The sequence below is a fragment of the Leptodactylus fuscus genome, chromosome 1 (assembly GCF_031893055.1).
Source record: "Leptodactylus fuscus isolate aLepFus1 chromosome 1, aLepFus1.hap2, whole genome shotgun sequence".
Lineage (NCBI taxonomy): Eukaryota > Metazoa > Chordata > Amphibia > Anura > Leptodactylidae > Leptodactylus > Leptodactylus fuscus.
In genome coordinates, this window is record NC_134265.1 from 316,253,258 (window position 1) to 316,274,194 (window position 20,937).

The 20,937-nt window shown below is 43.6% G+C and overlaps 2 protein-coding genes across 2 annotated transcripts in view; one reads left to right on the forward strand and one right to left on the reverse strand.

Annotated features, from left to right (window-relative positions):
- ADGRA3 (adhesion G protein-coupled receptor A3) overlaps window positions 1-18,336 on the reverse strand; it is a 45,842-nt gene extending 27,506 nt beyond the window's left edge. The window contains exons 1-4 of the mRNA XM_075259862.1: window positions 17,861-18,336; window positions 6,484-6,555; window positions 1,279-1,350; window positions 649-720 (exon numbers count right to left, since the gene is read on the reverse strand). Of these exons, the coding sequence (XP_075115963.1) occupies window positions 649-720; window positions 1,279-1,350; window positions 6,484-6,555; window positions 17,861-18,072 (428 nt within the window). The 5' untranslated portion in view covers window positions 18,073-18,336. The remainder of the gene's footprint in view (window positions 1-648; window positions 721-1,278; window positions 1,351-6,483; window positions 6,556-17,860) is intronic.
- LOC142184896 (cytosolic beta-glucosidase-like) overlaps window positions 16,106-20,937 on the forward strand; it is a 55,178-nt gene continuing 50,346 nt past the window's right edge. The window contains exon 1 of the mRNA XM_075260041.1: window positions 16,106-16,189. The gene's annotated coding sequence lies outside the window, so the exon portion shown is untranslated. The remainder of the gene's footprint in view (window positions 16,190-20,937) is intronic.

Below are 20,937 nucleotides of genomic sequence, written 5' to 3' on the forward strand. Positions count from 1 at the left end.
GCAAATAATTTTACTAAGGCTCAAGTGGAGAAAACTAGTGCCATATGTAAAGTAAAAGCATTCTGCATCTGTATAGTCAGCGACAGGAAGGCTGAGGAACAAGTCATTGTATGTTCTTTAATACGGCTTACAGATTTGTTCCCATTAACCGTTTCATACCCCCCAGCTTTAGGCCGTTACTGACAATCTGCCTATAGGGGAATGAAAGGAAGACAAAGTCACCCTTGTAATGCCCTCTGACATTAGGTCAAACCTTTTCATTCACAAGTCGACCAGAAAGGGAGTGTTACCCTATTTAGGGAGGTAGGGTCCTCTCCCATAACAAATACACCATTTCTGCTTTCCTTACGTATTTGTCTTTAAGCATATTTGGCCCACTGCCTAGTTAACCTCACGGCTTAGGAATGATTCATAACCACATTGGAAAACTCCTTGCCGTTTCCCTTTAAGCAGGCCATAAATAGTAGTAGATTTCACCCATTGTCTTTCAGTCGGCTCTTTGAAGATAGGTAAGGAGACTTCACATGCGCTAAGAGACTTGAGAGAACTGTACACTAGTAAAAATTCCCCCATCTCTTACACATAAGTAAAAATACAGTGTCTTTGTGTTACAGATATTTTTTAGTAGTAGACATAATCTATACTTACAATCTAACCAGGTTGGGGAGTCCCTTAAATATGTCTGCATTAAGGCATCCGATCCGGTTATTGGCTAGATCTCTAAAAGAAAATAAAGACCATTAGTTATTACAAAGGTTCTCCAAGATGGCGGGAACAACCTCCCTGCCCTGGAGAATACATGCGATGGCTAAGAACCACTGGTCTATATTACATGCTGCACAGAATGCAGGTTACCAGCGCCCAGAATAGGTGCCCACGCTTGGCCGCAGGTGCCAAGCTTAGTTTAGGAGCTAAATGGGCACAGTATTGAAGGGAGCATTTCTAAGAGATCTCTACTTTGGGGTACTTGGGTGAAACTTTTTCTGGCTAGGAGGTAAATACAGGTACAAACTAAAATAAACTCTAGTAGACATGACAGTCACCGATATCACTGCGAGCCATTTCAGTACGCTACATATGAGCAGAATAGTCCTATTCATTGTAATGGGGACGCAGTGGGCCTTACATGGTCTATAAGACAATGACTTTGCCATGGCCTCTTCTTTGCAGTGACTAGCAGGGATCTCAGCTTATGGACCCTCACCAATGCTATATTGTAACTTGAGACACCCGATTATCAGTCTTGGCTGCATTTCTTTATATTCTTAGGAAACTTACAGTCGTTTAAGAGACGAGAGTCCCCAGAAGGCACCGGGCTCTATTGTGCTGATCAAGTTATTCCGCAGATCTCTGTAAATAGAGGATAATACAGGTTAGACAGAGGCATGTCTACTGTATACATAGCCCTATAACAAACACAAGGGTTATAACCACACAGCATGTAACAGGACTAGAAACAAGCCATTGTGGCCACTTGTGCATATGTAAAGGATGGCCCAACAAAGTGCCCTGTGAGTGGCCCCAAGCATGGCAAATGCTATACCCCCTCAGTGCTGAGGGATGGCTCCAGGTTTGTGCTACATCACTATGTAAGGCTACATGAGGCACATGAGGGTAATCTCATTTCAGGGATGCCTCAGACATGAGTCTATGGAGGGGTCTATCCACCTGTCAAATGGCAAGTTCCAACTTTGCTTGAATTGGTCATATGAGGTGTTAAAAAAAAAAGTAAATAGATTCATTGAAGTCTTTGGATCCGTGTGCTGGTGGTTAAAACAACGGCTAGCAAACAGCCATGGAAAACTGTTGCGTGAATAAGCCCGCAGGCGCTGAAATGTCCAGGGCCCGTCCACACACAGTATATTCCTCAGGTAACAGCCTCAGTGGGTAAGTGAACAAGAGTCACATTCATGTGCGGTATATCCAGAAGAGCTACCACAGCAGAAGCATGGTGTACTGCATATTTTTGTATGGGTGGTAGGGGAGAATGGGGGGAATTTTAGCGCATCAGGTTGGGCAGGGTTTGCTGACACTTGCTGAACTTTGCACCCCCAGTTGGGCATTTACCAGCTCAATTGCACATGAGATCAAAGATCAAAGTTTATTTCATCATCAATTCTATTGTAGGAATGCTAACCCATTGTGGCAGGAACTGACCTCCAATTTACTGCATGGCGGCAGTGACAGGTATACGGGCGGGCGGCAGAGCGGGTCTGTGACCTAGCCATGATGGCAGGGGAGTGTGCTGCCTGGACAGTCAGGAAACCCTTTGCATCTGAAGGGCTCAGACCGGGTGGGGCGGTGGAGTAATACAATAATATTTATAGGATAATTCGGTGTATAGTTTATTACATATTTATTTTTCATAGGAATCAATCACTGGATTACTAAGGAATTTGAGGATTTTTACTGCTTCTGTTTGACCATGGCTGACAGACATTTATGAAAGAGTAGAAGCAGGAGACAGGCTTTGGAAAAATGGGAATAGGACTTGGGGGGTGTTCACACTACCATTAGTAGTAGCAGTAGTAGAGTCCGTTGCTAGGATCTGTTACATAATAACAATGGACACTAACAGAACCGTCATAAATTTGTTAAAAATTCCATTTTATTTCAATGGGATTTTATCTGTTGTCTGTTAGTGTTAACATTAGTTAGTGTCCGTTATGATAGGCGTCCATTTTTGTTTTTTAATGGACACTGTCAGATGGATATCCAACGCTAGTGTGAATGCCCCCTTCACTCTAATTCTGTTTCCATTAGTCCACCATGATGGCTAAAGTGTACATAAATGCTGTTATGGAGGAGATGAAGGAAAATAGAGGAGTCTGAGCTGGTGCTTTGGCCTACAGATGCCATTGTCCCGGCTACCACTGCTGCTAGTAGCAGTTACACATGTTGTTGTATAAATGTCCCTGTAGCGGGCAGACTGTAGTACCATCCCTTATGTAAGCACATACCTCTTTGTCTATTGATACAAGTCCAGTACATGACTGTAACCTGGACAGTGACTAAGCCCAGTAAATCATTAGTCCCCATGTAAAAGTGCGCGGTCATTCCTTACAGCTAAAAATATCCAGCGTCGTACTGGAATGTCAGATAAATATAGCCCCGCATTACTGGGATGCTCTTACTGAATGGAGGTCAGACACGTGCCGCCATCCTCATTGTCCAATGCATTGCAGGACGACACCAGTAGAAAAAAAAAATATGCACACTGCTCCATTTAGATACATAGTCTATATTTTGCAGATTGGTCAGTCCGACTGCTCCGACCACCACAAACAGCCAAACTTCAGCACTCGGCTCTTCTGATCAGTGCTGGTCGGACTGACCAATCTGCAAGATATAGACTATGTATCTAATTTATTATATAACATCAGTACAGTGAAATCTCTGGAAAAAAGCCCACCTATTTGAGGAGACCCCCTACCCAAATCACATTTTGTGATGGATTTTCAGTCAGAGATGACCCCTCATCCCAGAAGGCCGTTTTGTTAAAGTATTTTTGGATTTTCATCTTATAAAGATTTCACTGTAATTGTATAATTTAATTAATCATTTTAATTAATTAGGAGCCGGCGTTAGTAACTTCTGTCACTGAATTTTCAGGCTGTTTGCTGACGCTAAATAACTACACACTGGTCTACATGTAGGGGCTGAAACCCCAAAGACACATGGTAAAATTGAGATTTTGTTACAATGGAACCTCTGTGGGCCTAAATACATCTGCAGCACAACTCTCTTTAGTCCTGATGTATCCGTCCCAGAGTCATCTGTGTTCACATCATGCCTGTAATATACATTTGCTGTACATGCGATATGTATTTCCTTACATATATACCAATGTGGCTGTAGCGGTTCCCTACACATTGGGGTGGGCAGGAGCGCTGCAGCACAGGAGGCAGCACTAGCCCCGATCTAATCTCAGGATAGGTATCACTCTATAAGGCCCGGTTCACATCTATGTTTGGGCCATTCCATTCCCCTTTCCGCATGAAATATGCATAGAGAAAAGTCCAGCAAACAGCACTTTTCTCTACGCATTTTTCGTGCGGAAACCACATGGACCCATTATATTCTATGGGGTCCGCGGGTTTCCTTAGGAAACTGCTTTTTTTTTAAAATGCAGATTAGGTTTCCTTTTTTTTTTTTTTTTTGGGGGGGGGGGGGGGGTGTCTCCAAGCGGACTCCCCAAACAGAAACCCATGCTCAGATGTGAACCAGGCCTAACATGGCAATAGCCAAACATATGCCAGGAGTATGTATTTTATCAGATAACATTAACCCTTTTCCTTTATAGTATTGAAAAGCGCAGTCTGCTATACCTTTATACCTGTGTATAGGGTGAGAAAATAACAAAAAAATGGGAGGAAAAAAAAATACCAGAGCCAATGCCATTGTATTCTTTTTCAATAGTCAACCTCTGATATTTGCCATGGTTATTGTGTATTACAAATACCAGGACATATATTGGGCTAAGGCTAGAAAATACACCCATATTCTGCAATAAAATTAGATGGAAACTTCCTCCAGCTCATAGAGTTAGGATGTACAAGAGGAACAGATAAAAGGACATGTCCCGGTCACCCCAGTCACATGGCGGCATTGCCTAGCTCTGTACATAGCAGATCCCAAGACCAGGAATCCTCTACTGGCAGAATACGAGCAGAAAACGTATTCACAACGCTGCAAATTCTAATTGTTTGCGCCAATTAAAGTGATAAGAAAAAAAAAAGCAGACAAGAGGAAAAAACAAAACAAACATTCCTGGGGATACATTTGTATCCGATCCATGGAAACGACATGAAAAAAAAAGGCAGCAAGACTTGTAAAATGTATGGAGTGTTCTTGGACTTGTCCCCCAGAGAGTCAATTTCCTGCAGAGTAAAACACATCAAAAACCACAAGTTCCCCTCCCCCGACAAGCAGGGTTCAGTCAGAGCTGCCACTCCGACTATACAAGTCATACTCCCACAAGAATTCACAGAAAACACATTTCTCAAGAAAAATGTGTATGCAGCATGACTCTATTAGAACAGCCTATACTTGGCGATATTATTCATACGGTGACGGAGGCCGCTTACATAACACCGGGGCACAGCATGGCATCATGACGTATAGCTGTAGCGCTGCTTTATATCTGTTAAAGGTTGTGATACTATACAGCCATGACGCGCCACGCCGATTAGGACATGATTTTTGTCGTGAAAAGTCAGATTTGTGAACATGCCCATAGAGAGTACAGGGCTGCTTTCTTAGAGGAGTTGTCCCGTGAGTTGTAATTTACCTGGTCCAGGGACCACCGAGGATGGACCCGGGGTTCTGGCAACGTCATGATCGGCTGGTCATATGATCCAAAGCAGCATTCCACCCCATGGGTCGTTCCGTCACCTACCAATCTCTCAGACAATTATTTATCTGTGCCTGCGTATTGGGGGCTAGCTGACTATAGTAAAGTCAGCCCCCATAGTACAGGTAATTTGGGGGAGGAGGGGGGTTGAGCGACTCAGGAGCTTCAGATCATATGACCTCGGGGTTGTGACATCGCAGGAGCCACCGCATCTAGAGATGAACGAGTACTGTTCGGATCAGCCGATCCGAACAGCACGCTCGCATAGAAATGAATGGACGTAGCCGGCACGCGGGGGGGGGGGTTAAGCGGCCGGCCGACGTCAAAGCGGAAGTACCAGGTGCATCCATTCATTTCTATGGAGCGTGCTGTTCGGATCGGCTGATTCGAACAGTACTCACTCATCTACGCATCCATTATCAGTGATCCCCGGACCAGATAAGTTACAAATCCCCGGACAACCCCTTTAAAAACAGCATCACACTTGTCCACAGGTTGTGTGTGGTATTGCAGTTCAGACCTATTCATTTCAATAAAGTTGAGCTGCGATACCAAGAACATCTCATGGGTATCTGTGGCAATTTTTCTGGATAAAAGCAGTCATGTTATTAAATCCTGGACAACCCCCTTAGGGTAAGTTTGAGTTTTTTTGTAGGCAATTTTATTTATGAGGGTGGAGTCAGTCTCAAAAAACACCTATCGGTTCTCCCATTTACATCGGTGTTTTTTCTGCAGCAGGTAAAAACCACTGCAAAAAATAAATAAATAAAACTTTTTTTTTTTTTTTTTTTTTGATCTGCATCAATTTAATTTCACTGGGGTTTGCAAGGAAGAAGCCGCCTGAAGATAAAATTGAAGCGTCATGACTTGATTTTTTAGCTAAAGGAAAAATCCTGACTCCCATTGAGGTCAGTGGGAGGAGTTTTTTTTTTTAGGTGGATTCGTACTCAAAATCCACCTGCAAAAAACTCTATGTGAACTTACCCTTAAGCGAAAGAAATCAGTTTACAGGTTGCAGAGTCACTAGAAGCCGTCTATGGAGGAAGACTGGCTAGTGGGTCATGTATGGGATTTCCCATTCATTCAGCCATCCATTACTGTGAGCGCTGGCCGCACAAGGTAATACTCACATCCTCTCCAGGAAGCTCAGGCCCTCGAAGGACGCGTTCCTCAGCTCTGTGATCTTATTACTATTCAGAATCCTACAGGGGACAAATAAGAAGAACAATCAGTAAAAATAACAATACAGGAAAGAGAGAAAAACATGAAAAAACTATCTTTATCTCCTCATATACAGCACAATCCCTGTACAGGTATCAGCATGTACACAATGCAGAAAATCCCCGTAAAATAAAATGCCCCAAACGTGTAAAGACGTTTCTCCTTCTGACTTGAGCTTATTGAGAGATGTGAAAACGGGGAAAAACCAGACGCCTTACTGTATATACTGTAATGAGTATTACTGTACTCTCCATGGGAATACTTAGAGCATTGCTAGTGGGAACTTTACAGGCTGCTTTCTATTAAAAGGAAGTTAGATAGGTTAATTAAAAGGGTTATCTGGTTTTTAGTACTGATGGCGCGTCCTTAGGAGAGGCCATCAATATAAGGCCTGCTGGGGCCGGACAACCCCCGTAGATGACCTGCTGCTCTCGCTCATTGTTATATACCACATGCTGCTCACTCACTGTAGTCACCGCAGCAATATACCATGGACTTAAAAAACAAATACAGCACTTACACTTTAATAAACCTCATATCCTGGCCTTGACCGAGCACTGAGAAAGGCTGAAGGCAGGTCATGGTTGGATGAAATCTTATTATAGTGCAGTAATGTAAACATCATATGGAAGAAATGTATCCTAGACACCGCGCCTGGGGCATAACACAAGCTGCACAATGAAGCCTCTACAAAGCACAGTCACAATATATTATAGAGAGAATGTGAAATACACCCGAGGAAATGAACAATGGTTGGGGGTTATACCTTTTCACTTGCTGATACATGGATTGGGGGAGGGGGAAGGGAAGTGCTGTATAGACCCAACGCTTGTAACAAAAGCACTAGACATAGTTGTCTAAATACAAAGTGCTGCACGCAACGGGAAAAACATGACAAAGATATATATATTAATTAAACAGTAGTACTGTGATGTATATGGATAGAAGAAGGCATCCATGGCCTGCTACATAGTGAAAGATGTCACTGTGTACACAGCTCATGATAGGATTGGGATTAAGCGTCCGATCACCCCCGACTAACTGAAGCCAAAAGAACGAGAGCCCTATGTGAAAAGTATGGTGGTGTGTATGTCTGGCCATCACTTCATTCACTTCTCTGGGACAGGAGGCGGACAACGACAAACATTTGTAATGAGTTTCTCTCACCAAATGACTCAACGCGGAGTGTTCTGGAGTATCCCCGACACCCACAAGGGTCACTTTATCTATCAGTATTGTGGGAGAAGACAATCAGAGACAGACACACAAAAATTAGGTATCAACACGTTTTACCCTGTATGTTTATTTGGCAAAAACCAGCAAAAATAAACAAGGCCTTAACTTCAGGAAAAAAAACAAAAAACACAAAACCTGCTAGTCTGAGCTGCTAATTAAACACCAGTACTCCAACTATACATGTGGCTTGCTTCAGCCACATGGAAAAACAATGCAAAACAGAGACTGTGGCTCACACTGGTCGCTCACCAGAGGTCAGCTGTAGAGACAGAACCCGGCTCCTCCACAGTCCCCCGGGAACTGCCCAGGTCTGAGGTCTTGACAGGCTTTATAGGCCTTAAATAAGGCCCAGCTCCCACCTGTGCTTGAAAGTTCCCCCCTGCTGTAGGATAGGAAGTGGTTAAATTTGCAAGGCTGCAGTGCTAACCACTGAGCCACCCTGCTGCCTTATCAGTACATTTTTGGTGTACTCAGAGAAAACCCACACAAACACAGGGAGAACACACAGACTTTGCCCTTGGTCGGATCCAAACTGAAGATGCTCCAAGGCACCATTGCTAACCACTGAGCCACCATGTCCACAGATTAATAAAGATGGAGTTCTCGAGGTAGAATGTGGGCACTCTTTCTAGGGGAGGTCGGGTTGTCCACGAAAATACAATACATTGTGTGTACCAATGATGTAAGTAAGCACCTCTCTTTGTGCAACCATTCTGAAACAGCCATATAACAGCACATTCACAACTGTCCATAGAAAAGCTCTTGTGAATGAGAGCCTATGTATACGTTAAAGGGATCCTATCATTAAAACTAAATTTTTTCTCACTAACACGTTGGGATATCCTTAAGAAAGGCTATTCTTCTCCTACCTTTAGATGTCTTCTCTGCCCCGCCGTTCGGTAGAAATCCCGTTTTTCGTCCCCAATGCTGCGACAGAACTCTCCAGCGCCGCCTCCATCTTCTTCAGGAACGTCCTCTTCATGCGTCTTCTTCCGGCGCAGGCTTCAGACTTCTAGACCTCGGACAAAGTCGACTGCGCGTGCCCGCCGGCCACAAGAAAATGGCTGCTTACACAGTATTGTAGTTAGAAGACTCTCCTGAAGAAGATGGAGGCGGCACTGGAGAGTTCTCTCGTTACATTGGGTACGCCCCCAGTGCTGTGAGAGAACTAATTTGCATACCAACCAAACCGGGATTTCTACCGAACGGCGGCGCAGAGAAGACATCTAAAGGTAGGAGAAGCCTTTTTTAAGGCTATTCCAATGTGTTAGTAAGAAAAAAAAATGAGTTTTAATGATAGGATCCTTTTAATGTATACTCGAGGTTGAAACACACATTATACACCCCGTGGCTACACTTTGCTAAACAGCTGTGTTATTTGTTGCAGATTTTGTTGCGGTTCTTTGCGCCAAAGCCAAGAATGGATTAAGTATAAGAGCTTTTTATATGTTTTTCTTCCCTCTCCCACTCTTGGCTTCAGAAAAAAAAAAAAACCAGCAGCAAAATCTCCAAAAAGCACATCTCCAGCAATGTGTAGCCTCAGCCTGAGCCTACAAACAAGGGCCCAATCCACGTTCAGCGCTATGGAAATGTGCTGACTGTTGGAAATTTATACCCTGGGCAGTGGTGTAGCTATAGGGTAAATCGTAATGGAGTGGTAAAAATAAATAAATATATAATAATAATAATAATAATAATAATAATGAGGCGCCACCTGCTATATCCACATCCAACCAGGCGAGTTAGGGTTGCATACAGGAGGGGCATAGTTGGCCTCTACTTCATGAACACAAAACCCGAAAATGGACCCACAACATACCTCATTGAAACCATTCCATTCTAGACTTACCCGTAGCTATAGGGGGGTACACATGAAGCAATTGCTCGAGGGCCCTGAAGCCACAGGAGGCCCAAAGTCACCTCTAGAACATAAGACGACACCGGTATCACAGGTAACAAATGGTAGGTTGGGCCCCATTATGAAATTTATTTACCTTCTCAATACTACAGCAAGACATCTGTGCCAAGTAAACCCTGTACCAAAGGCTTCAAGTCATTATGTAAGCAGCAATATGTCCCCGCCCGTCATACAGGACATGAAACACAACAAGAGAACCAGCACGGACTTGTATTGTTTAGGCTGGGGGGCTTATGTTCTCCCCCAACACAATGACTACAGAGCCGCCACAAGCTTCGGGGTCTTTGATGTGGTTTCTAAGAATGTTTCCACTTTTAAAAATCATCTCTGAAGTTTGGGAATGAACAATGACGCACGAGGACGTCTTCTTAGCTCTGGAGACCTCATTTGTCTTGTTTCCTTTAAGACTAGGTCTGCAAATCATAAAACAAGGAGAAATCCTCCCTACATGGAAGGCGGAAAAGCAGGTCAGTGTCCGGGATTTATCACCACCAATAAATCGGCTGCTGGGAGTTTCTCACAGGAAGAGCCCTATAACTCATGGCTTTCATGGTAACACCTAGGTAGAAGTGGCCATTACTATGGGAGAGGTGTCCATAAAGGTTTACAAACAGGCTGGAAAACCAGACCAGTCCTATAAAGAGCTCATCATAACAACGTAAATCTGACATGGAAAAATGTGGAGATTTACCAAAGAATCCAGAACCTGAATACTAGGCCTCACGTAAACAACAGGCCCCAAATTATTCCGGATTACCAGACATTCCTAGAAAGGACACACAGAAGCTTTATATAAGATTCGTCTATAGGGGTCCGCCCAGCTGACATACAAGTGCTTCACTAATGTTAGTAAACGGAGCTGCATTTGCATTTTGCGTCTTTTTTGGTCAGGATTTTGAGGCGGATACGGCCTCAAAATCCTCACTGAAAAACTCTGTGTGAACTCAGCCTCAAGTATTAGTGTACATGGGGTATTTTGGACCGTAACCTGAGGTGAAAGCCACCTCAGGTTCCAATCCAAAATACGGGTAGCCACGAATGGATGCCGAATTCTGCCTCAAAATCCTGACCAAAAAACTCTGTGTGAACTCAGCCTAACACTTAGGCAGCAAGTGCCACAAGGGCGGTCCCAATCCTGGCAAGTGCCACAAGAGTGGTGTCAATCCTGGCAAGTACCACAGGTCACATTTAAAAATCATTCCCATTACAGATCAAGACTGGCAATACAAAAAAGTGCTGGGCACAACTGGCAAGCGAGACCTGGAGGACTGGTAAGGACTGGGACCAGCCTTGCACCAAAATCCTTTAGACATATAAGGTGGCAAGTGCCACAAGGAAGGTGTAAAATACTGGCAAGTGCTCCAGACGTCACTTGTCGGCCCTGTCTAGCTCCCCTCTTTGCCTCTACCATAGAGAGTGGCTATCCAACAAGACCAGGATTGGGCTCGTCCTTGTGGTACTTTCCACCTAATTTCAATTAAAGACAAATTATCTGCTAAGAACAGTCACAAGCATATCCGTACACATGTTGCTAAGTGTCCAAACAAACATTGGATGTAATCTAGTAGGGATAAATGGGTTGGCAAGATAACATGTAAACATAAAATGTGTTCTATCAGTGTGTAAAAACTACCATCAAAAGCAAGCCATACACGTCGACCACCTAATATGTACGGGGGTCTCCTGACTCCATGCCCAATGACAGATGATCAGCGAAATAAGGATTGGCCGGTTGGATTTTAACTCCCTGATACTTTAGCTTTCAGGAACATGACTGGTGCCCGATGATACGTCTAGCAGTCGCTTTCTCAGATGCAGGCTGGGCTAAGCATGAATATGTATGGGGGAAACTGGCTAAAAGTGCTTGTTGGAGTATCTGATAAGTATGGCTTCTTCACTTGACTCAATGGTTAGCACTGCAGCCTTGTAGCACTAGAGCCCTGGGTTCAAATCTGACGAAAGACAACATCTGCAAGAATCCCACCCTCAAAAGACATACTAATAGGGAATGTAGATTGTGAGCGCTATATGGGACAGTGGCTGTCCATGACTGTAAAGTGCTGCGGAGTATGATGGCGATATATAAGTAAGAGAAATAAACGATGTATACTATACAGAGGTTTCTATATTCCAATGTAATAAGACAACAACCACCAGCGGTGCACACAGTTTTATCTAGTCCTCCAGACAAGCCTGTCATCACCTATACTGATGAATGTTTCTAGAAGATGATATAGAATATATATATATATATATATATATATATATATATATATATATATATATATATATATATATATATATATATATATATTACATGACATCAGAGAAAACCTGCCAGTACTAGAAACCCTAAAGCCAGCCATGCAATAGGAATTCCAGGCGGATGTTTTCTGAATGCCTTGTTGCTCATGGTCGGTCAGTGACTTCTTGGACACCAATGCCACCAGTTAAAATAAATGGCTGATCTGCGATTTTATAGATCGGGGCAGATCTGCCTTTTCAGCTTGAACTTTTCAACTACAGCACCCTAGGACAATGACTGATACAAATACAAGATCGACATTTTGATAGACATCCTCCATATCCCTCTGTGCCACTAAAAGGCAATGATGGTGGAACGAAAAAAGTCGAAATCAACCCTATATGACAGTCCATAGGGCTAAGACTATGAGGAGACATTTTAAAGGTTGGGTGACATTAAATTCACAGCATTGAGTGACCTTCATAGTCCCCTATGGGGGAGGTGGCTGATGACAAATGCAAGGACACCGGCCAGGTCCAGACATTTTCCCCACATAAGGGTATACTGAAGTCACCTGCGAGTCATGGTTGGGTTCGGGCAGAGCCAATAGTGCATGCTCCGGTGGCCATCTTGGTTCTCCTTAGAACTACACAGTCCAGTCATATTAATGTGACCACCGCCTACTTTTGACGTCAACGTTAAATAACCAATCACAGAAGGCCCGTGTCATCAGCCATCTGGGTGCACTCATCATTGTGGAAGGCATGATGGATCAACACAAGTATGAATCTATCCTTGCGGACCATGTTCACCCCTACATGTGAATTGTTTTTCCAGAGGATGATGGCATCTACCAGCAGGACAATGCAACGTGTCATAAAGCTCGCAGTGTACGTGCGTGGTTCGAGGAGCACCAGGATGAGTTTACTGTACTCCCTTGGACAGCAAATTCCCTGGACTTGAACCCAATCGAGAATCTGTGGGACCACCTCGATGGGGTTGTTTGCGCCATGGATGCTCAACCGCATAACCTAGCGCAGCTGGCCACGGCACTGGAGTCGGCATGGCTCAACATCCCAGTGATCATCAACACAGCATCCCCTCTCTTCCTGCACGACTCGCAGTGGTCCGCTCTGCCAAAGGTGGTTATTCTGGATTTTGACAGGTGGTCACATTAATGTCACTGGACTGTATACATGAGCATACTGCGCCACAGTACATTCATGTAGGATGAAAACTTGTATTCACGCCCAAGAGGAGGAAGCAAACACACTGAAGGCTATGACGCTGCTGTGCTCGGAGAACAGAAGGAACATCCCCTGTGCTCCGTGATCTTCATCTGATATCTGCAGAACACGAATTCACATAAAAACTGTTGCCTAGAAAACAAAAACAAAGGTAGGACTAGAATAGCCTTTAGAAAGTCTATTCCAACATAGGGTCAGAGAAATATGTGTTTTATGAATGAGAGAGTCCCTTTAAGTTACTGAAGCATACCACAGCAGGTGGACGGCCATGCAAGTGTCTGGAGTTCACAGCTCTTTCACTTTGTACCAGAATCAACAAGGGCTCTAGTAATAGGAAACCTGACGCACTAGGGACACGCGATCCTCCACTGTCCCAAATAAAAGTTAAAAGGATTTCTGAGTAGGCCATTAATATTCTGATCCTGGAAAACACCTGAGGCCCCCACTTTGTGGAAATGCAGCTTTTTTTTGTTGCAGATTTTCTTGCGGTTTTTTGAGCCAAACCCAGGAGTGGACTGAGCAGAAGGGAGAAGTATAAGAAGTTTCTATATATTTCCAATTCCATTTGTAGCCATTCCTGGCTTTGAATCAAAAAAACCGCAACAAAATCTGCAACAAAGAAAGCTGCGTTTACACACCGTGGGGCCCAAAAACTAAGGACCCACACTGCAGAAATACAGCTTTTTTTTGTGCCTAAGTCAGGAGTGGATTGAGCAGAAGGTAGAAGTATAAGAGCTTCCTATACATTTCTCATCCCTTTTGTAGCCATTCTTGGCTTTAGCTGAAGAAAACGCAGCAAAATCTGCAACAAAAAAAGCTGTGTTTCCACAACGTGGGGCCTAAGTCTAAGGTGTCACATTGCAGAAAAGGTGTTTTTTTTGTTGTTGCAGATTTTGCTGTCGTTTTTTGAGTCAAAGTCAGAAGCGGGTTGAGCAGAATGTAGAAATAAGAAACTTCCTTTATATTATCAATTCATTTTGAAGCCACTCCTGACTTTGGTTCAAAAATACGGAGCAAAACCTGCAACAAAAAAAGCTGCTTTTTCGCAACGTGGGGCTTCAATCTAAAGGGGTTGTGTCAAAGCAAGCTATGACCTATCTCCATGTGACTGGAGCAGCTTGTCACCCATGCACACCGCGGCTCTATTCACTCTCTATGGGTTTGCCAGAGATAGCCGAGAATTGGACTTGGTAACCCTGGCAGGCTCAGTGGAGCAGCGACGCACATTGCAAAGGCTGAAAGCCGAAGGGTAAACCCGGAGCGTAAACTGGTCACTATATGCTGCAATTATGTGGGGGAGATTTGGCAAAAGTTGAGAGAGGAAATTACGGTGCAAAACCGAACTGAACTAATTTCACTAGTATTGCATGCTATATGTAAACTTATCCAAATCCCATCAATGCTTACCAAAGACTAAAAGATCACATAAATGCTCAGTATGAATTAAAAAGTAAGACCTTGTGCAGACAATGCAGCAGAGAATGTCACACAATATCATCTATCAAAGAGATCCAGGGAATATACAGAGGTAAGTGACGGTAGTACAGCAAATACATCCCCATGTACATGAGCTCCAAGACCTGCGCACATGTAACAAGCAGGACAATAAAATCAACTGGACTCTGACCAATGTGTCCGTGATAAATAAGCCATAAACATATAATTACAGGATCCGCCACAATGATTACACCACGATACAGCACAGTATATACAGTGGTACATAAAAGAAACTCTTATACACTTTATTAAAGGGGCTTCAGCATTGGGAAAAGTCATTTTTAACTAAGCACATCCTTGTATAGCCTTTAGAAAGACTATTCCACACCTACCTTTAGTATGTAAATCGCCTCAGTGGTTTTTGAATGAGCCCGTATTTATTCATAAGAGGTCGGTTTACTTTGGGTCAGACTTATTAAGACTGGCACTTCCTACGCCAGTCTTTATAAATGGCCTGACCGACAGACATGACAAATTGGAAATCTACACCAGTCAGGAATTGGTATAGATTTCCTGGATAACTCACATAAGAAAAACTAGTGTGAGGTATAATAAATATTTCGAGCCGAGGCATCCCTGCAACACATTTGCAGAAAATGGTGAGGGGGGAGGGGTGTGCAAGGAAGGGCCTTGCCACAAAGATGGGCCACATTATCACACAACGCTGTCTAAAAACTGGCGTAGATATGTTGATAAATCCCCACCTTCGCAGCGTATAACGTTAGGCTATATCTGTCAAGTGCAATAGACATAGCAGGAGAAGCAGGGCGCTCTTGAGCACTGCTCCATTCAATGTCTTCCTCATTGTGGTCATAGATTGAGGAGAAATGGACTGAAAAAGGGGCTCAAGACCCCAATTCTAGTGAAGAGCAGTAGACCCACCCATCAGACATTTACCATCTACTTTACCCTTGTGCAGAGTTACAATATATGTTAATTCTATATAGGATTATTCTCGCTTCCAGGGTTTAATACAAGGCACCCTATAGCGCAGGGGTAAGGAACCTTCGGCTCTCCAGCTGCTGTGAGACTACAACTCCCAGCATGCTCCACTCACTTCCATGGGAGTTCCAAGAACAGTAAAGCAAATATGCATGCTGGGAGTTGTAGTTTTGCAACAGCTGGAGAGCCGTACGTTCCCTACCCCTGCTATAGAGGGACACCTGGACATTATATGTACATGAGAAGTAAGACGTGTGCACACAGGACAATAAGACTCTGCAGAAGGCTGCAAAGCTCTTATCTCACTCACCAATTTATTCTTAGGTATATGATCGGACCACGTCCTGTATGGCAAAGTACACCCCAGAGATGCCCCCTTGATCAGGGGAGGAGAACAGGGCAGTGGCATTTATAGGGTGCAACACAAAGTCTAGACATCTGGGCAAAGTAAAGGGAGTGAAGTCCACAAGTGAAGCTAACGGCAGCCGATCAGGCAGAGCTCCAGCGCTCAGACTCTCCTGGGATCACAGGTATTCAGCGCCGACATTGTCATAAAAGGGCCCTAAACTCCAGCAATTTGCAAAACGTGATTGACTAGCACTGTATGTAAGATGCTGCTGATTCTCAAGAACACGGCAGGAAAGTAGCACAATACTTAGGCAAAGATTTGAATACATAAGATTTGGAGATAGAGCGGGCGTAGGGCAAGGGGCCGGCTGTGGACCAAAAACATCCAGACCATTAGGCTACATGTACACGCAGAAGTGACAAGGACTGTCTGTCTCATATCAAACAATTAGATTAAGAAAATCTACTGGATTATGTCATCTGCAATGTGAGCATGTGAAGGGTTAAGTTGTGGAGGGAGACGGCGGCCATATGGGTGAGAGTGGCAGAGATTGGCCATAGGACAAGGGAGCAGAGATACAACAATAGGGGGGTCACTAAGAGTAAAAGTAGCTTTCCAGAAATGCACATATGACATAAGTATATGTAGTATATAGGACATATTACAGTCACTTAGTACACTATGAGTATATAATGCATACTATAGGCAGATAGTAAACACTATAGAAGTATATCTTCTAGTTGTATACACTACTGGAGTATATCCTCCAGTTGTATACAGAGAGTATATACTATTGGAGTATATCACAAGTTTATACTATAAGAGTATACCCTCTAGGTGTATATCGTCCAGTTGTATACCCTCTGTATACCATTAGAATATACTACAGCAATATATCCTCTAGTTGTATACCAGTAGTATATACTACAGCATTATACTCTCTAGTTGTATATACTACAACAGTATACCCTCTAGCTGTATATGGTCCAGTTATATACCCTCTAGCTGTATACCAGTAGTATATACTACAGCAGTATACCCTCTAGTTGTATATGGTCCAGTTATATACCCTCCAGGTGTATACCAGTAGTATATACTACAGCAGCATACCCTCTAGCTGTATATGGTCCAGTTATATACCCTCCAGGTGTATACCAGTAGTATATACTACAGCAGTATACCCTCTAGTTGTATATGGTCCAGTTATATACCCTCCAGGTGTATACCAGTAGTATATACTACAGCAGCATACCCTCTAGTTGTATATGGTCCAGTTATATACCCTCTAGTTGTATACCAGTAGTATATACTACAGCAGTATACCCTCTAGTTGTACACTAGTAGTATATAGTACAGCAGTATACCCTCTAGTTGTATATGGTCCAGTTATATACCTTCTAGGTGTATACCAGTAGTATATACTACAGCAGCATACCCTCTAGTTGTATATGGTCCAGTTATATACCCTCTAGTTGTATACCAGTAGTATATACTACAGCAGTATACCCTCTAGTTGTACACTAGTAGTATATAGTACAGCAGTAGACCCTCTAGTTGTATATGGTCCAGTTATATACCTTCTAGGTGTATACCAGTCGTATATACTACAGCAGTATACCCTCTAGTTGTATATGCTCCAGTTATATACCAGTAGTATATAGTACAGCAGTATACCCTCTAGTTGTATATGGTCCAGTTATATACCAGTAGTATATAGTACAGCAGTATACCCTCTAGTTGTATATGGTCCAGTTATATACCAGTAGTATATACTACATCAGCTGCTGTAGAGAGTGCAGGGCATGCTGCTCCTTGTAGTACCTCCCAGCACTAGTCCCATCTCACTACTCACAGGGTGGAGGTCCGGTTGGGCAGCGCTCCCAGGGGTAAGATCCTCCCGATGTCCAGGCTGCTACACACCACCTTCCCGGCGTCTCCTCCAGTCCCTGGCGTTCTTCCTGCTGCTCCCCGCGGCCTCCCATCCTGCTTACACCCGGGAGGCAGCACCCAGTCGCTCGCCACCAGGGAGACAAGAGCGAGCAGCGTCAGGCCCGGGGCCTCCATCCCAGCGACGACTACCAGCCCGGGCCGAGCACACTGTACTGTCCGTGAGCGGCTCCAGAATCTCCGGACTGCGAGCGGGCGCCCCCTGTCTGCTGAGCGGAGAATATTCAGCGGTAAATCCTTGTCTCGGCTCCGGTCTCTGTGTGAGGGTCCCCGGCTACACAGCTTGGGAGGTCCGGTCACATTATTGCCCCGGGCAGTGGTAAGGAGGAGGAGGAGGTCCCTTCTTTCCCATACAGTCGCAGCTGCTCCAGACTGTCCTCCCCCCAGTACCCGGGATGGTCTCCTCCTCCTCCCCCCTGTCTCCTCCTCTCCAGGCACAGACATGTCAGCGGGAAGAGGGGGGGATCCGGCACTAATGTACACAATACAGCGCGGGCTGTGTAAAGTGATCCAGCGCAGACTGTGGTGGCGGCAGCAGCACATGAGGGGAGGCCAGGTAGTGCCCTGACTAGTAGTATACAGGGTATATCGTGTGAGGTGATATAGTAGTATACAGAGTATATCATGTGTGAGGTGATATACTACAACACTATAGTAGTATACAGGGTATATCATGTGTGAGGTGATATAGTACAACACTATAGTAGTATACAGGGTATATCATGTCTGAGGTGATATACTACAACACTATAGTAGTATACAGAGTATATCATGTCTGAGGTGATATAGTAGTATACAGTAACACTATAGTAGTATACAGAGTATATCATGTGTGAGGTGATATACTACAACACTATAGTAGTATACAGAGTATATCATGTGTGAGGTGATATAGTACAACACTATAGTAGTATACAGAGTATATCATGTCTGAGGTGATATAGTAGTATACAGTAACACTATAGTAGTATACAGAGTATATCATGTGTGAGGTGATATAGTACAACACTATAGTAGTATACAGGGTATATCATGTCTGAGGTGATATAGTAGTGTACAATAACACTATAGTAGTATACAGAGTATATCATGTGTGAGGTGATATAGTAGTGTACAATAACACTAGTAGTATACAGAGTATATCATGTGGGAGGTGATATAGTACAACACTATAGTAGTATTCAGGGTATATCATGTCTGAGGTGATATAGTAGTGTACAATAACACTATAGTAGTATACAGAGTATATCATGTGTGAGGTGATATAGTACAACACTATAGTAGTATACAGGGTATATCATGTCTGAGGTGATATAGTAGTGTACAATAACACTATAGTAGTATACAGGGTATATCATGTGTGAGGTGATATAGCACAACACTATAGTAGTATTCAGGGTATATCATGTGTGAAGTGATATAGTACAACACTATGGTAGCATTTATTTATATAGCACCATTAATTCCATGGTACTTTACATTTGAGGGTTTACATACAGTACACAAAATATACAAATACTAACAGGGACCGCCTGGCACAGCGGGATAGAGGACCCTGCCCACAAGGGCTTTCAATCTATGAGAGTATACAGTATACGGTACAGTATCAACACTATAGTAGTATACAGAGTATATCATGTGTGAGGTGCTATAGTAACAACACTATAGTAGTATATGGTACAGTAACAATATTATGGTGATATGCAGTATATAGTACAGACACCGCACTACAGTAATATACAGTATATAGTACATTCTAGTGTACAGTAGGTATATATTATATACCTAATAATAATGTACAATTTGTAGGGTTCAAGTACAGACAAAAAAAAAGAGACATTACAGAGAAATAGTCACTTCACACAATAGGACTGAGGGCCCTGCTCGCAAGAGCTTACAATCTATGAAGTAGAGGAGTTCTAGTACCGTATATTGTGTACTGTATGTAATATATAGTATATTATGTACAGCATTTTATGTATAGTACAGGCTTGTACAATATGTTATCTATAGTATAGCATGTTATATACAGTATATTACAATATATTACATATGTTATACAGTATAGCATGTCATGTTTCATTACATTATGCTTAGTGCAGGTTATGTATAGTATGTTATATAAAGTATTAATTTACATTGTGTATAGAACAGTATATTATTAAATACATGGAATAACATGTCATATACTGTCTGTTACAGTGCAGTATTATGTTACACACTGCAGTTATGTTATATGGCAGGCATGTCAAACTCAGGGTACCCCGAGGGCCACATGAGTAACAAGAGGTTGTTGCGAGGGCCGCACACAGCAGCTAATGACTAGGGCCTAGGGGACTGATCACTAATACCATGCATCGCAAAAATCCGGCATTTCTATTGCAGGTTACATAGAGAAGCCTACAATAGAAAGTATAGAATGACAAGCTGGAGCCTCACAAGGCTCCCGGCTGCCATAAAAATGTACGCAGGCCCCGAATCTTGCTCCGGGTGCCTGCGATTGCCGGTAAAATGGCATCTCAGTTAAAGCTGGCAGACACCATTATTGTGTTGGAGTGCTGGGGAAGGGGGGGGCGGAGCAGGCAGAGAGCAGGCAGGGAGACCTGATCTCTGCGAAGGGTGAGGGGCGGCTGCTGGAGCAGCGCTGCGTCCAGCAGGCCCGCCCCAATCCACCGCTCACTTTCCCTATGGAGACGGTGACACTAAGCCAGCCCAGGACAGTTTGTCCTGGACTGGCTTAGGTCAAAAAATGCCGCCCTCCCCGGGGCCCCGGCATAGCGCCGCCTGAAGCGGTTGATTCAGGTCGCCTCATGAGAGGTGTGGCGCTGCTATCCCTGCATTTGACCTGCTTATGTGAAAAGCAGGCAACCAAAGTACACACGTCATGGATTGACACGGAGCTAGTTGGGATGAAGAGCCAGAAGTGCTGATCGTGAGTTTTGTACATCTGCGGCCGGCACAAAAGTCTCAAACTTTGTCTCT